The sequence below is a fragment of the Lipotes vexillifer genome, unplaced genomic scaffold, assembly GCF_000442215.2.
Source record: "Lipotes vexillifer unplaced genomic scaffold, Lipotes_vexillifer_v1.1 scaffold216, whole genome shotgun sequence".
NCBI lineage: Eukaryota > Metazoa > Chordata > Mammalia > Artiodactyla > Lipotidae > Lipotes > Lipotes vexillifer.
Genome location: NW_006779100.1, coordinates 3,143,578 through 3,160,602, shown reverse-complemented (window position 1 = coordinate 3,160,602; position 17,025 = coordinate 3,143,578). Strand labels below are relative to the sequence as shown.

General features: G+C 54.1%; 1 protein-coding gene across 3 annotated transcripts in view; it reads left to right on the top strand.

The window, feature by feature from the left end:
* Window positions 1–17,025, top strand: part of SEZ6 (seizure related 6 homolog) — a 45,924-nt gene that overhangs the window by 26,832 nt on the left and 2,067 nt on the right. For all 3 annotated transcript variants that reach the window (XM_007452434.1, XM_007452433.1, XM_007452432.1), the window contains exons 4-16: window positions 5,089–5,284; window positions 9,278–9,463; window positions 12,529–12,697; window positions 12,830–12,996; window positions 13,574–13,768; window positions 14,002–14,140; window positions 14,252–14,448; window positions 15,034–15,228; window positions 15,611–15,802; window positions 15,889–16,086; window positions 16,364–16,402; window positions 16,646–16,763; window positions 16,848–16,950. In XM_007452434.1, coding sequence (XP_007452496.1) covers window positions 5,089–5,284; window positions 9,278–9,463; window positions 12,529–12,697; window positions 12,830–12,996; window positions 13,574–13,768; window positions 14,002–14,140; window positions 14,252–14,448; window positions 15,034–15,228; window positions 15,611–15,802; window positions 15,889–16,086; window positions 16,364–16,402; window positions 16,646–16,763; window positions 16,848–16,950 — 2,094 coding nt within the window. The remainder of the gene's footprint in view (window positions 1–5,088; window positions 5,285–9,277; window positions 9,464–12,528; window positions 12,698–12,829; window positions 12,997–13,573; window positions 13,769–14,001; window positions 14,141–14,251; window positions 14,449–15,033; window positions 15,229–15,610; window positions 15,803–15,888; window positions 16,087–16,363; window positions 16,403–16,645; window positions 16,764–16,847; window positions 16,951–17,025) is intronic.

Genomic DNA, 17,025 nt, shown 5'->3' with positions numbered 1-17,025 from the left:
ACCGCTCATGCTGTGCCCACTCTGTGCTGAGCCCCGTACAGGCGGGATCTAACTTAACCCTTATAACCCCATGAGGTGGGTGTGATTATCCCATTTCACAGATGAAACTGGGGTTCAGAGATGTCATGTGACTTGCCCAAGGACCTATCAACTAGTCGATGATGGAGCTGGGAGTTGACCCAGGACTCAAGAGTCCCTGTTCTTCCCCTGGCCCAGAAGATTGTCCTGTTCCAGAAAGAGAGTTCGGTTGGGAACAGTTGGAGAACTCCATCCCCAGCCCCTTTTCTCAGCCCAGCCCTGCCTGCTCCTCTAGGAACCCCATCTGGAATTCTCCCAGTTTCGGGGGAGAGGCCTGGGATGCTTGCATGAAGACAAAGCACTGGACCAGGAATCAGGAGTCCTGGCCTGGAGTCCTGGCTTTGCCTTGGATTTACAGTGTGACCCAAAGAGGAGCTCTCAACTTCTCTGATTACGAGGTTCCCTTCTCTATAGACTGGAGGTAAACACAGCCTGCCCTGCCTCCCTTATTGAGGTTTTGTGAGATCTGTGAGGATAATGGGTGTGAAAGAGCTTTGAAAACTGTAAAGGATCTCATGGGAAGAATTGTGATTCTACTACTGTTGGAGTGAGGGAGCACATGTATGTGTGGGCATGTGTGCCAGGTCATGTGTTTGAGGGAGCTGTGTGCATGCAGTGGGTTTATGTCAGAGTACACACACAGGTGTTGGTCATCAGGAGAGTGCAGTGGAACAGGGGCCGTGGTCAGCTTCTGGGAGTGGGACTCAGGTACTGGGGGAGGGGCTTACACACAAGTCATCCCTGAGCTCATGGCCTGTGCAGGGCTGTACTAAGATGATTGTGTGCAAGGACTTGTGGCACCATCCTGTCTATGAGTCGCCCCATTAGAGCATGTCCTAGAGACCGACTGGCAGCTTCCATGGGGACAGACAGGCCAGTCAAGGCTGATGGTCTGGGGTTGGCAGAGGGCAACCTGAATCCTCCCCACCTCGCATCCAGGAAGGAGCCAGCCCCCTCAAAGCAGCCATATTTCCTTCCTTGAACTGACCCCTGGTCTGCTGGAAGCTGGGCAGTGTTAGACAGCCCAGAGTCCTGTGGGAATTGTCCTCGGCTCCCTCTGCTTCTGTCTTCCCCGGCCTGATCCCCAGCTCCCCTCTTGTCACTGGCTAGGGGTGTGGGAAAACAGCCCTCGTGAGCAGAGCTGACATTTCAATCTGTCTCCTGAGCCCTTCAGATGCCTGCAAATTACATCAAGACTTCGTCACCCGCCTTGTCCAACACCAAGCCCTGTCTGGCCCCTGTCAGGCCTGGCCCTCAAACAAGTGACAAATTACATCTGGCCACTGTGGCAGGCCTGCAAGTGGGTGCTTGAAACCCAAGGGACCAGCGCTGCATAGACAGCCACTGTGGGAATAGAGTACCTTCTGGATAAGAGCCCCAAGTAATCAGGCCCACTCCATTCCATGCTCTCATGGCAACCCCTGCCACCAGGCCAGCTTTGAGGGGCCATGCCTTCCCCAGATCGGAGGGGGACAGAGGTCTCAGCTCCCAGTTTTCTCAGCTTGAAAACAGCCCAGTGTGGCCAAAAACCACCTCCCTGCTAAACCTGGCGGACCTGGGACCCAGGAATAAAGATGGCTAGAAATCTGTCTGCAGGTGACACCCCCATGAGGTTAGGAGGGAGGGAGCTGCCTTTGCCTCCAGCAAGGCCAGGCTCTGCTACTTAACACCTGTGTGACCTTAGCCTCTCCCAGCCTCTGTTTACTTAAGGGGATTTTACCACCCACCTTACAGAATTCTGGTGAGGATGAAATATCTGTAAATAGTACAGGGCTTGACACACTGTAGGTGCTCCGTGAATGGTAATTGTTGTTATTGCTGCTGCCACTGTTGCTGGCTAAAAAGCGGGGTCAGGAGCTGGAAGATAGGGGTCAAAAGGGTGTTTATGGGAACTAGGAAAAATGCTAACTTCATGTCTACTTCCCTGCCTTCACTTCATTAGTAATTTCCCTGCAGCGATGTCCTCCCTTTCTCCTCCTCCCAGGCCTGCCCTGCCCCTGTAAGGGGCTCTCAGCCCCACCTGCTCCACGTGCTCTCCCTGAGCCTGCAACCCCTCCACTCCCCCCTAGAGGATTCCTGCTGCATGCATTCAGTCCCACTTAAGGCAGAATTATATGCTGCCTGGCATCTCTCGATAATTACAGATTCCACGTGTGTGAGTCTTGTTTGCCCAACTCTAGAATCACAGAATCTCCAAGTTTGAGGGGACCTCATCCAGCCTCCGCCTGCTGCAGGAATTCCCTGAGGAATGTCCCTGGCAGATGGTCCGGCAGCCTCCACCCAAATGTGCCCTGGAGGGGAGCTCCTCATGGAGAGGCTGCACATCTGCCCCAGCACCCTGCCTTGAGTTTTCTCTTCAGCCCCAAAGATTCCCTAGGCCTTTTCTCCCAGGCAGGGGAGTCTGCAGGGCACGTATGCTCTCACCACCCACAGTCTGAGGGGCCCAGAGCCTAGCGCAGCTGAGTCCTTGGACCTGGCTGGGCTCAGCATCCTCTGTGCTTCTCAGTTTACAGAAATCTGCAAGGAATGTACCTCTAGCGACCCGCCCATTCACCCTTTCCACACAGCTTTATTGCAACTGGCCAGTGAAGAGGGCATTGTGACCCAAAATGCTGCCTTTAGGCTTTATTAGAGAGACAGATGGTAGAGGGGCCTGAAGTAAAGGAACTGACTGGCCTGGCTTGGGAGGCAGAGGATGGTGGCCCTGAGACCTGAAAGAATGAGCAGCTTCAGCAGGGGAGGAAAAATGGAAGGCATTCCCTGGGCTGGATCCTGCATATGCAAATGCCCAGAGGAGGGGAGTGAGGCATGGCCTGTGGCTGCAGTGAAGATAAGAGGCTGGCATAGCTGCTGAGGCCAACTGTGAGCTGGGAAGTTTGGACCTCTTCCTGTGGACAATCTGAAGTCACCAACAGGGTCTGGGTAGGAGAGAGACATGGTCCAATCTGAGACAGCCGGGGCCAGGGAGATGAGTTGGGGATGGGAGGGGTGAAGGCCAGGTGAGGAACAATGGGTGGGGGGGAGGGTGGTAGGTAATCAGAGCCAAGATAGAGACAAAGGGATGGAGAGGAGGAATCAACTGAAATATCTGGGAGATAAGATTAGGAAGGATTTGGTGACTCACTGGATGCCACTTAACTAGCCCAGGAAAATAATCTGTGAAGGTCCTGCCTCAGAGCAACATAGTAAGGACCTTGGAAACCATGTAGATCAATGCTTCGGAATCACCTTGTTAAAATGCAAAGGATGAGGACTTCCCTGGTGGCGCAGTGGTTTAGAACCTGCCTGCCAATGCAGGGGACACGGGTTCGAGCCCTGGCCCGGAAGATCCCACATACCTTGAAGCAACTAAGCCCGTGCGCCACAGCTACTGAGCCTGCACTCTAGAGCCCGTGTGTCACAACTACTGAAGCCCACGCGCCTAGAGCCCCTGCTCTGCAACAAGAGATGCCCCTGCGCTCTGCAACAAGAGATGCCCCCGCTCACCGCAACTAGAGAAAGCCCGCGAGCAGCACCGAAGACCCAACACAGCCAAAAATTAATTAATTAATTAATTTTAAAAAGAGAGAAAGAAAGAAAATCAGAGATACAAAAAAAAAAAAAAAATGCAAAGGATGATTTAGTAGATCTTAGGTGGGGTCTGAGCTTCTGCGTTTCTAACAAGCTCCCCGGTGGTGCTGATGCTGCTGGCCCAGGGACCACATTCTGAGTAGCAAAGATTCACACTAGGTATTTTATATGATGGAGAAAATGAAGCTCAAATAGTCAGCATACTTGTCCAAGATCACATGGTTAGGATTAGGTCCCAGACCTCTGGGCTCCCAATCCAGTGCTCCTTTACCAGGCCACACTAACACTTCCCCTCTGGGCAGAGTCTGTTGCTGTCCAATCCTTGTTGAATGAAGGCATGGAGCCCAGAGGATGCTCCAGAGATTGAAGGTCTAAGTGTGTTGGGGTGGTGGCAGAGGGGCCTGTGACAGCCAGAGGAAAGGACTGGAAAAAGAGGCCCAGAGAAGAGAGAACAGAAGGGTGGCTGGCACGTGGAGGGGCGTGGCATCAGGCTAGGCTGAGCAGTCAGCAGAGGCCAAGTTGGGCAGGGCCTCGAGGGCCACAGCAAGGAGTCTGGACTAGATACTATGGTCTTTGTGGGCTCACTGGAGAGCCACGGATGATTTAAATAAGGAAGCACCATGAGCAGCAACATATCAGGGCTATTCACTGGCTGCAGTTCAGAGAATATGAGGTGGAAGGAGAAGTGGGTTAAGCCCTGCAGGCAGGGAGGCTGGCAGGAGGCTGCTGCAGGGTGTAGGTGAGCAATAACAGCCAGGACGGGGGAGGTAGCAGCGGGGATGAAGGGCAGTGAACAGAGTTGGGGGCCAGTTGACAGGAAGGAATGACAGATTTGATGGTGGGGTATAAGGGAGGAGGAGAGATGCCAGTTTCTAACTTGGGCCTGCAGATGGACGGTAAGGTCATTCCCTGAGCTGGGGAGCCAGGGGAGCTGCCAGCTGGCGGAAGGGGGTGCTCAGTTTGAGGCAGGCTGGGTGTGAGAGGACAACAGAGGATGTTCAGGGGAAGCTGATGTTTAAGAGCCCACCTTGCTGGCCAGGCCCTCGGCGGACACCATCTAGTTCAACACACCAACTGCATCCCCACCTTACCAATGAGAAAACTGAGCCTGGAGCTATGAAGGGACAGGAAGCATTTGGTGTAGCTGAAAAGCTTTGTGAAACAGACGTGTTTACAAATCCCACTTGTGCTAATCTCTACCTGACCTTGGATAATTTACTTGATATCTCTGAACTTCAGGTCCCATTTCACAGGGCTACTGGGAAGGTAAAATGAGCTCTTCCTGCACTGAAGTGCCTAGCTCAGGGCTGGGGGCTCCAATGCCCAAGGGGCACTGAGGATTGGCCATGCCCCTGGCCTGCAGGAGCCTGAGGGCAGCAGGGCTCAATCAGCAAAAAGAAGCCTGACTCTTCTGCTTTGCTCTGTTTATTCTATGGACAGGTCCAGAACATCAGCCTCCGAGAAGGGGAGACAATAACTGTGGAGGGACTCGGGGGGCCTGACCCCTTGCCCCTGGCCAACCAGTCTTTCCTGCGGAGGGGCCACGTCATCCGCAGCCCCACCCACCAAGCGGCCCTGAGGTTCCAGAGCCTCCCACCACCCACTGGGCCTGGCACCTTCCATTTCTACTACCAAGGTAGGCCTGGGTAGCTGAGGAAAATACCAGCCCAGACTGGCTGCCCTCCTGGGGATCTCCGGTGCTGTTACAGCCTGGGGGAAACATGGAGAGACTAGTAACATACAACTCAGTTGCCCAGGGAAGCTCTGTACAACTGGAGGTGAGTATTGCCCATATGATACCTCCAGGACCTTCCCTGTTCCACCTACCACCCTGCAGAGAACTGGTCTCAAAGGGGGACTGACACAGAATCAGGCAGCCCCAGGTGTGTCCCTTGCCACTCATTCATTCATTCAGTCAGTAAACTTTTCCTAGGCATCTGCTCCTTGCGAGGCCTGTGCTAGAGACTGGCAGTATTAAGATCCAGCCAAGTCCTTGCCCTCAAGGAGTTCAGAATCTCCTCAGGAGGCAGACACCTAACAGGCAGTAACAATAGAAGGCCTCTCCCCAAATGCAAGGGAGTCGAGGTCAAAGGGGCTTGATAGTGACCATCTAAAGGTCCTTAGCTACCAACCTGGCCTTCCTGAACTGCCTCACCCACCCTGGACCTGGCCGTGTCCCAGTCAGCTCAGAACACCGCTGGAAATAGGAGAGTGGCATGATGTAATAGGAAAATCACAGACTCAGGATATGGGCACATCTGTGTCTGAATCTCCTTCCCACTGGCTATTGACCTTGGACAAGTCATTTGAACTCTCTAACCCTCCTTTTCCTCTGTTATAAAATGAGTCCAAAACACCTGCTCCACAAAGTCATGGTAGGGATGAAAAAAAATGGTGCATGTCAAGGGCTTAGCACACATCCAGGAAGAAACCGGAACTATGTTAAAGAGCTAGTAGGATGGGAAAGGGAGGAAAAGGGGTTTGGGACTCTATCCCTCTCCCATCAGTATCCCTCCTGGCCCCTTCTTCCCCAGACAAAGTCTTCTTGATCCCTTGCGCTGCTGTGACAAGGTAACCAGTTCAGACTGGGGAGTGCTAATGGGGAAATAATTGACATGAACAATTGGCTTGCATTGTCGGGGACCACTTCCGCGGCCCTGCCGGGAGCCACAATCACTCCTCTGGAGATGGGGATGCTTGGACCCCTCCCCTAAGGAGTACTCACCCCTTCCTGGCCTCTCCACCTAAACTGGGGGAGCAATCTGGTGTGGTAACAGGGAGCCTGGTGGCCATCAGGGGCTGGCCAGGGGCTTGTCAGAGTCAAGGGGCCAGCTGAGGCAAGGGTGAGCATCTAGGCAGCCCAACCAGCCTCCCTAACGGCTCATCAATCCTCCCTAGCAGTGGGCATAATTTCATACCATGGTAACCGTCTCTCTTGCTGCAAATTCCTTTGCACAAACTCCCAGACCTTCTCTCTGTTGGCCAGACAAAGGCGGCTGAAAGGCAGCGAGTTGGAGGCCTGGCGAGGAGTGCAGACCCCAAGGAGGGGCTGGGAAAGCTGGCCCAGTCCTGCCTCTTTCTCAGTTCCCAGAAGCCCTCCCTCCTCTCCCAGTTTTTGTCAATGATCAGCTCTTTCCTTAATGAGTGTAATTCCCCTAATTATAGGCTGTAATTAGCCCTGATCCCAGAGATGGGAACAGGAGCGTGTGCTCATATGCGCGTCTCCCTGGGCTGGAGAAAGAGGGTGCCAGAAGAGGGGGTGAGGGGCCCTGTACCCACACCCCTGTCAGAGCTATCCAAGATAATGTTGGAGATCATAAGGTTGGGCCCTCATCTGCAGAACCAAGTTCCAACTCCCCTCCCACAACCTCAGGCAGGGTGAGGAAGTAGAAGGTCCTGCCAGTCTTCCCCCTCCTCCCTCCTGAATATTCCTGGCACTGGACTTGGCCCCAGAAACAGATGCCAGGGAGAAAATAGCTCAACAGATTTCAGTGATGCAGGCTCCCTGGGAACAGTCGTCATGGCAACAGGAGGAAGCTCGTCTTGGGAAGTGGCACTTTACCCACCCTGGAGTCTGGGGGCTTCATTGTCCGTCCCCAGCCTCCTGCTCTCACCTCATCCCAGCCCAATTTCCTAATCTGTGAAATGGGGGACCTCCCTTCCCAGAACTGTGATAAGAACTCATGGGGAAGATGGGAGTACAAGTGCTCAGCATGACCTCTGGCTCATGATCTAGACTGCCCTCAGTGTCACTCCCCACTCCATTCTGGGTAGAGTGTCCCATCCCATCCCAGCCTGGGGTTTCTCCCCAGATCATTGTGAGTGGCCGCCCTGAACAACCACCCAAGACAGGCTTCGTTATTACTCTCAGGTTTCTCTGACTCCCGAGCCCAGGTTTCTACTTCATGTGGGAAAGCAGGTGGGAAAGAGGAGATATAAAGCAGTGGGCTCTAGAGCCAGGAGTTTCAAGCACCCACTCTACCACTTACTGGCTGTGTGGTCAGGGCAAGTCCCTCAGTCTCTCTGAACCTTGGTTTTCCTCACCTGAAGGTGAGTTAATAACCCCTAACTTCCTCCTAAGCATGTTGTAGACATCAAGTAAGAAGAGTGTGAAGGCACTTTAGAAGCTGGAAGGTGCATGCAGATGTGATGTGCTTTTATTAATCAAACTTACAAACAATAACAGCAAGCTGGTGTGTGCATTATTTGTTCTGTGCCAGACACTGCACATATATCCTCTCACTTAACCTCTCATGTAACAACATTGCATGCAAACTCCAAATGGGTGGGTAAACAAGGAAACTGAGGCACAGAGAAGTTACGTAACTTGCCCAAAGTGGCACAGCGAGTAGGGGAGCCTGTATTCAAACCCAGGCAGTCTGACCTCAGAGCCCACCTCCTAAGCACTGCCCCATACTGACTACCAATCACAAGCAATCACTCATTGGCCATTCTTTTAAGAACTCTGTGAGAGAGGGATGAGTAAGAATCATCTCCCCCTTTCACAGACCTGGTAACTAAGACCAGGACAGGTGAAACTCACAAAACTTGTGTCTGGACCCTCGTCTGCCCAGAGGCAGCCTTTTCTTATACAAAGGCACACAGAGGCTTGTAGTGTCCCTGCCTGGACCTTTCTTCCTATCCACCTAGTACCATCAGTAAGGGTGGGCCTCCTCCACCCCAAGACCCAGGAGTGGTTCCTCAGTCTAGACGGTCCTCATCTCTCCCACCACCTCCGAGGGTTTGCAGACTATAGCTCAGACTCTTCACTCAGCCCCTCTCCTTGACCACCTCTCAGACCCAAGCCCTGACCCCTATTTTTAGCTAAGGCCCCAGTTTGGCACTGGATTGGAATTGGCCGGGGTTTTTTTTTTAATAGGATTTGCTGCCACCATTCGGTCATACTTGGTATGACAGTTCTAAAAGTTACCAAGTTTCCCAGGGCAACTTGTCCCTCCCACAACTTCCTTGAAGGCGTGTCCTGCCTTGCCACCCTCGACCCATCCTGTTTTTAAAAAGTCCACAGCCCTTGCCATCAAGCTTTTTAGCATTTCTCAGTGAATACTGGGAAAGCTTTTACTGTCTCTGACTTAAGTGTTTCCTGCTGTAATTCATATTTGTCCCCTATAGGAAACATAATATCAGTACTTTACATCAGTATAGGCTTTTCTCTATTTCAAGTTCTTTCACATCTACAAGTCATTCAATAAACATTTCTTGGTTCCAGGGATACCAAGCTGAATAAAATACTATCTCATTTATTCTCACAATATCCCTGTAAGTGGCCTGGCATTTTGAACCTCATTTAACAAATGAGGAAACTAGGACACAGAAAGGCGAAGTAACTTGCCTAAAGTGTCAGAAAGCTTTTGGACCAGAGCCCAAGGCTCCAACTTCCACCTCTGTGCTTGCTCCAGTAACCAGCCCAGGCTGCCGGAAATGTCACTGGCACCTTCTGGGGAGGGGATCAGAGTCTCTTCTGGAATTCCTGATGCTTCCTCCGACACCTCAAGGCAGGCTGGGGCAGGCCCCTTTTGCCCTGGCTATGACTCAGCCCACTCACACACACACACACACACACACACACACACACACACACACACACACATCACCCATTCTCTCTCTGCAGCCTATCTCCTGAGCTGCCACTTTCCCCGACGTCCAGCTTATGGAGCTGTGACTGTCACCAGCCTCCACCCAGGAGGTAGTGCCCGCTTCCACTGTGCCACTGGCTACCAGCTGAAGGGTGCCAGGCTCCTTACCTGTCTCAACGCCACCCAGCCCTTATGGGATTCTCAGGAGCCTGTCTGCATTGGTGAGTAGCCCCAGGGGACTCAGTGCTGAACAGGGGAGTGAGGTGGGTGGCTTATTCCTGCTCTCTGTTGCTGTCTGGCACCTTCATTTGCTCTCCATAAGGAAGCCAGAAAATGGCCACACACATCAGTAGCATTCACCCAACCTGCACTTATTGAGCACTTACTGTATGGAGGTACCACAGGTATACAGAGCAGAATTAAACAGGGACTGTGCCTTCAGGGATCCCACAGTTCCAGGAAATGGGAGTGAAAGAAAGTACATGGGTCACCAGCTTCCAGAGCAGGAAGTTAAAAGTACCAACGAAGAGGGAATTCCCTGGCGGTCCAGTGGTTAGGACTCAGTGCTTTCACTGCTGTGGGCCCACGTTCGATCCCTGGTCAGGGAACTAAGATCCAGCAAGCTGCACAGTCAAAAAACAAAAAACAAAAGTACCAGTGAAGAGACAGAGTGACCTGGGATAGGGGGAAGCAATCATTCTTAGCTGGGTACTTAGGAGGCTTCCTAGGGGAAGTAAGCATTGAAAGTTTGACATTTCTTTTTTTTTTTTTTTAATGAGTGTTGAGTTGTATTAACTATTCATACAGCTGTTATTGAGGTGATCGTATGATTTTTCCTTTGATCTGTTGATGTGGTAAATTATAGTAACTGATTTTTAAATTTTATTTATTTTTTATTTTTTTATTTTTGGCTGCGTTGGGTCTTCGTGGATGCACGTGGGCTTTCTCTAGTTGCGGCGAGCGGGAGCTACTCTTTGTTGTGGTGCACAGGCTTCTCATTGCTGTGGCTTCTTGTTTCAGAGCGTGGGCTATAGGCGTGCAGGCTTCAGTAGTTGTGGCACGTGGGCTCCGTAGTTGTGGCGCACGGGCTTAGTTGCTCCGTGGCATGTGGGATCTTCCCAGACCAGGGCTCGAACCCGTGACTCCTGCATTGGCGGGCGGATTCTTAACCACTGCGCCACCAGGGAAGTCCCTGGACATTTCAGTGGAGGGAACAATGTGGGCAGTGACACAGAGGTGAGAAGGTGAGGGAGCATTTAGGGACACAGAAAACAGCCAGGTTTGGCTGAGGCCTGAGACATGTGGAGGGGGCAGTGGGAGGGCCTTGAATGTCAGGCCAAGACACTGGGTGGGGAGCTGTTGAAATTTGGTGAGATGGGGAGGGAGGGGCTCAGAACTATTCCTCAGGAGAGACAGCCGGGTGGTGTCTGGAGGCTAGGCAGCCAGCCAGGCAAGAGGGTTTGAACTTAGACAATGACTTTGGGAATGAAGAGGAGGGAAGTGTTTCCAGAGTCACTGATGAGGGAATGGGGGGAAGGAGGAGACTTCCAGGTTCTGGCCCTGGGTGGTCAGGGAGTCTGAGGTTGCTGCCAGTGGAGTGGGGCTTGTTGGCAGAAGGGAGATGGAATGTTTAGTTTGCGGCGTGAAAGGCAGCTTGGGTTTTTGATACTTATTTCATTCTATAAACTCTTTCTAGGTGCCAGGCATAAGCAGAGGTGACTAAGCCAGACACGGGCTCTGCCCTCAAGGAGCTCTCTGTCTGGTGGGAAGACTGGAAAGCAGCTCAGGAAGTTCAGTGCAGATGGAGCTGTGATGGGGGGAACTCAGGGCAGAGTGGGGATCCAAGGGAGGGAGAGCGTCTCCAAAATGAGGAAGGAGACAAGGAAAGCTTCCCGAGGAGAAGGCAGGGAAGGATGACAGGCATGTTAGGGCTCAGGGAAGTGGAGTGGATTCCTGGAACAGCACCTGCAAAGATGCGGAGGCATAAAGCAGCACGCTGTCGTGAGGACATGGTGAGGTGCACCTGACGAAGAGGGTGTACGGGGAAGGGCTGACGCTGAGTCAAGAGACGGTGGTTTATAAAGGGCTTGAACACCCTCTTGAGCCTGGACTTTATCCTGAGGGTAATAGGGAGCCACTGAGGAATTTAAGTGGAGGATGGGGCATGATCAGATTTGAAGGGCGGTTCCGTTCTGAGACCAAGCAGAAAGGTGAGTCTGCCCGCTCTGCAAAGAAGCGGAGAAGAAACTCACCACAACTCCTTCCCCGGCAGCTTTATTAGCTTAAAATATTCTGCAGTCTTGAACACTTGGAGACAAAGGCACTGGGTCTTGGCCATGGCAGCCTGGTCTCTGAGAGCTGGCAGAGTCCAGAGCTGCGTGTCCAGGAGAGGAAAGCACTGCCTGAAACCAGCCACACTCCTGTTGCCTGAGACCCCTTCTCTGGCCCCATGTAACTGCCAGGAGCCTGTGGCCAAGTAACTCAGCAGCCCTCAATGATGGGGGTGGGAGAGCTGCTAAGCCTCTGCTTAGGAAGAGAGGACAGTCCCAGGCCAGAGGGACCAGTGCTGGAAAGGCCCTAAGGGGTCAGCCCAGAAATGACAGTGGTAGTGATGCTGTTTCAGACAGTGTTCAAGACCATCGCCTGGCTAGCAATGCCTGCTAAGGGCACAAGATTTGGAGGTGGATGGCATGCATACCAGGTGTTTGTCATGCCTGATCTAGTCCCACTCTCTTTTTTAATATCCATTCACTCATTTTATTCAACAAACATTGAATACCAACTCTGTGCCTGGCCTGAAAAGACTTGGCCCCTGCCCAAGGGGGCCTAGGTAAGGGACATATCCAATAATAACTGGTTTAAGAAACTGGCATGAGGTAGAGACAGCAGATATACCCAAGAAGGTTGGATATACCCTGCAGCAGATATACCCTGGTAAGGGGTATTAATAAAGTTCACCTGGGCAGGGGAAATCAGGGACGGCCTCCCAGAGGAGTCAGCAGAGAGGGTAAGTGACTTACCCTCAGGGCCACACGGCTAGGCAATGGAAGATCTACCTTAGTCAAGGGAGTTGCACGTGAAGAATAACAGAGGTGTGAAAGGTTAGGAGGTCGGCTGCCTGGAGCTGCAGGGTCACAGGGGCAAAGGATTGACCTTCAGGGCCATGAAAGCAAGCTCCCTGCTGCCCCGTGCAGAAGGTACAGAGCTGGGATGGGCAGAGAGGCTTGTTAGGCTGTCTAGGATCCCACTGGCCAGCCCAGCCCACCGTCCCACCCCTGTCTCGCAGCTTCCTGCGGTGGAGTGATCCGCAATGCCACCACGGGCCGTATCATCTCTCCCGGCTTCCCGGGCAACTACAGCATCAACCTCACCTGCCACTGGCTGCTTGAGGCTCCCGAGGGCCAGCGGCTGCACCTGCACTTTGAGAAGGTTTCCCTGGCAGAGGATGACGACAGGTGAGGGGGTATCCTGGTGGGATAGCAGTGCCTGGCCTGGTAATACCCTGCTGGAGGGATGGTACCCAAGCCTGGGGCCTCACCCCACTCAACTCAGCGACCAGCCACGCAGCTGCCGCTCTCCTGGCCCAGGCTCATCATCCGCAATGGGGACAATGTGGAGGCCCCACCTGTGTATGATTCCTACGAGGTGGAGTACCTGCCCATTGAGGGCCTGCTCAGCTCCGGCCGACACTTCTTTGTGGAGCTCAGTACTGACAGCAGTGGTGCGGCTGCAGGCATGGCCCTGCGTTATGAGGGTGAGCCTGCTGGGACCTAACTGGGGGTGGGGGTCTTGAGCCTGGGGTGTCTTCTCACACCCTCCCCCTCTGCCTCCATTCCATCATCATGCCTTCCAACTCAGCCCTTGCTCACCTGCCACCCAGGTCCCCTCTCCCTACCCGTCTCCTGAAGTCCAGGATTCTACTCCATCTTTTCAGGAGACCCCTGCCTGGACCCAGGACCTCCGGTCCAAGAGAATGAATTCTCTAGAGTTTGAAGAACAAAAATGGCCCCAACCCTTAGGGAAGGAGAATTGCTACAAGAGACATCCTAGCACCACTCATGCATGCATGTGTTCATTATTCAAAAAACATTTATCGAGCACCCTCTGTATACTAAGCACAAACTAGGCACTGGGAATACAATGGTAATCAAGATGGCCTCCTGAGCACAATCGGGATGGATGCTCTGGGCTGTCCCTGCCCTCTGCTCCAAACCTCAGACATACATCTGCAGTCAGGAAGAGAAAGGCCTTGGGGAGGGAAGTAGGCGGACAACTGCCCCCTGTGTTTGCTCCAGTCGAGGCTAAGCTGGGCTGGGCCCTGTGGTTTGCAGCCTTCCAGCAAGGCCATTGCTATGAGCCCTTTGTCAAATACGGCAACTTCAGCAGCAGCGCACCCTCCTACCCTGTGGGTACCACAGTGGAGTTCAGCTGCGACCCTGGCTACACCCTGGAGCAGGGCTCCATCATCATTGAGTGCGTTGACCCTCATGACCCCCAGTGGAATGAGACAGAGCCCGCCTGCCGAGGTCAGTAGGTACCAGTAGATGGGCCTGCCAGGGCAGGGAGCAGGGTGGGCACCAGGGAGCCAGCCACAGGGCCTGGGACCACAGGGGCCCTCTGACATGTGTGATTCAAGCTTCCCCCTGAGGAGGAGGTGGGGGGCTCCAAGCAGTGGGTAGGCACTCCTGTGGGCTGGTGGCAGCTCCAGGACATGGCACTGGGGGGAACGTGGAGGGGATGCGCCTCCTCTGCCTTCCAGCTGTGTGCAGTGGGGAGATCACAGACTCGGCCGGCGTGGTGCTCTCCCCCAACTGGCCAGAGCCCTACGGCCGTGGGCAGGACTGCATCTGGGGCGTGCATGTGGAGGAAGACAAGCGCATCATGCTGGACGTCCGAGTGTGAGTACCCACTGGGCTCGGCCAAGCTACCTCCTGAGCTCTGGGGACATCTCTCACCCAGCCCGTCCTGGGGTCCCCAGGCCCACCCTCCCTGACAGTCCTCCTCCACAGGCTGCGCATAGGCCCTGGTGACGTGCTTACCTTCTACGATGGGGATGACCTGACAGCCCGGGTCCTGGGCCAGTACTCTGGGCCCCATGGCCACTTCAAGCTCTTTACCTCCATGGCCGACGTCACCATACAGTTCCAGTCGGACCCCGGGGCCTCAGTGCTGGGCTACCAGCAAGGCTTTGTCATCCACTTCTTTGGTGAGCTTGCCCCTGCCCCACCCTGCTGCCTGGGGGAAAAGGGATGCCAGGATGCAGACCCCGAACCATGGCAAGTCAGAGAGTCCAGGGCAATGAGGAGCCTGAGCGCTCTTATCTGATGAGGAAAAGCTGGGAAAGTCCAGGTGTCACCTTCAGGAAGCTAATCTTGTTCTCCATCTTCCCTGAGGGCCCAGTGAGAGGAAGCAAGCAAGAGGGATTTGGGTAGACAGCAGGAAGAACCTCATAACAGAAATAGGGAACTGAGGAAAGGTGTTCATTTCTACCTTTCTAACAATCTTTGACAGAAATGACAATTTTCCCCACCCTACCCAATCCCTGAGGAACTGGCCAACATGCTTCTGGAAGTAAGGCCAAAGCTTAGGTGACAACCCTGGAATCTAGGAGACAGAATGATGCCAAGGACAGGCAAGGAGGGGCCCTTGAGCAGGAAGGCATGAATCGCTGAGCCTGCCTAGGCCAGGCTAGGCCCAGGACAAACTGGCAGGAGCCGGAGTGCCCTCAGGGTCAGGGAGGCTAGCACAGTCCCTTTGGTGCTGCTGACGGCCTGTGTCTTGCTGCCCCCAGAGGTGCCCCGTAATGACACGTGTCCGGAGCTGCCTGAGATCCCCAATGGCTGGAAGAGCCCGTCGCAGCCTGAGCTGGTACACGGCACTGTCGTCACTTACCAGTGCTATCCTGGCTACCAGGTGGTGGGATCCAGTGTCCTCATGTGCCAGTGGGACCTAACCTGGAGTGAGGACCTGCCCTCCTGCCAGAGGGGTGAGTGTACCTGTTCCCCATATTCTCCCCAGCGCAAGCTACAAGCCTCTCTCCTGGATTCTGACCCAGACTCCAACCATTATTAACTGGTACTCATAGCCTCAATTTCCTCATCTGTGAAATGGGATAATACTTTCTCATAGGGTCATCTGCCAAGTACTCCGAGTATTTCGTTCCTGGTATATGGCCAATCAGTATTTGTTGACTCTGATGGATGGGAAGGGGCAAATGAGGAGATACACCAGCAAAATGGTATGGGCAAATAAATAGGGGTGGAGCCGTATGCCATGAAGACGTTGGCTGACTTGGAACAAAGCCAGCGTGGACTGGCTTTTGCTGAGTTCTACTTGGGCTACTTCCCCCCATCGCCCCCCACCCATAGTGACTTCCTGCCATGACCCTGGGGATGTGGAGCACAGCCGACGCCTCATATCTAGCCCCAAGTTTCCCGTGGGAGCCACCGTGCAGTACATCTGTGACCAGGGTTTTGTGCTGACGGGGAGTGCCATCCTCACCTGCCATGACCGCCAAGCCAGCAGCCCCAAGTGGAGCGACCGGCCCCCCAAATGTCTCCGTAAGTCTCAAATGAGGAGGAGGGGAAGATGCTGCCTCTGGAGGCTAGGGGCCTGGCACCCTCACTGGGCTCTGCCTGCTTTGCAGTGGAACATCTCAAGCCGTGCCATGGCCTCAGCGCCCCCGAGAATGGTGCCCGCAGTCCTGAGAAGCAGCTGCACCCAGCGGGGGCTACTATCCACTTCTCATGTGCCCCTGGCTACGTGCTGAAGGGCCAGGCCAGCATTAAGTGTGTGCCCGGACACCCCTCACATTGGAGTGACGCCCCACCCATCTGTAGGGCTGGTGAGTGCCCTGCCACCCCCGGAACCTCTGCCTGGCCCATAGGGCTGCTCTGGCAAAGATGTCAAGTGCTGAGAACCAGAACCCCCTGTCCATGCTCTCTTCTTATTATTCTTGGTCTCCGAGTCTCTGCCAGATCCTTCTGACCTGGTGACACCAAGACAAATTCTGGGATGGGCTCTCCTTGGACAAATCCTTCCCATGATCAGCCCACTCCCTACCTTAGTGGTTTGGTTCTTTGGGCTCATCCACTGCCCTTGGCCCTCCCCTCTTGTTCCAGCCTCTCTGGATGGCTTCTACAGCGGCCGCAGCCTGGATGGTGAGCCCCCAACCTTGAGGGCCAGGGAAATAATCTCCCTGCCCCTAGTTCTCACAGCTCCCAGGCCATGGGTTCTCTGAGGAGGGAGGGCAGAGAAAGAGAGAGGTCTGGGACTAGCGGGGCAAAAAGCTCCTTCCCTGCCCCCAGCCAGCTAGAGGGAGCTGGTGGCTGGATGCCCCTGGGCAGAGGTGAGGGGATGTGGGATCCAGGCCTCTGCCCCCATCCCATCCTCTGTGCTTTCAGTTGTCAAGGCGCCTGCTGCCTCCAGCACCCTGGATGCCGCTCACATTGCAGCTGCCATCTTCTTGCCGCTGGTGGCAATGGCGCTCTTGGTGGGAGGTGTGTACCTCTACTTCTCCAGGTGAGTCTGGCTTCCCTTCCTGCCCTGCACCCCTGACTCACTCCTGCCCAGCACTCCTGGCTCACACGCTTCTCTGCCACACAGGTTCCAGGGGAAAAGCCCCCTGCAGCTGCCCCGAACACGACCCCGCCCTTACGACCGCATCACCGTGGAGTCTGCATTTGACAATCCGACTTACGAGACTGGAGTAAGTACCCATACCAGGCTTGACACCCTAATCAGGACCCAGTCCTATGCTCCCTTGGGCAGGTACCCCTAAGGG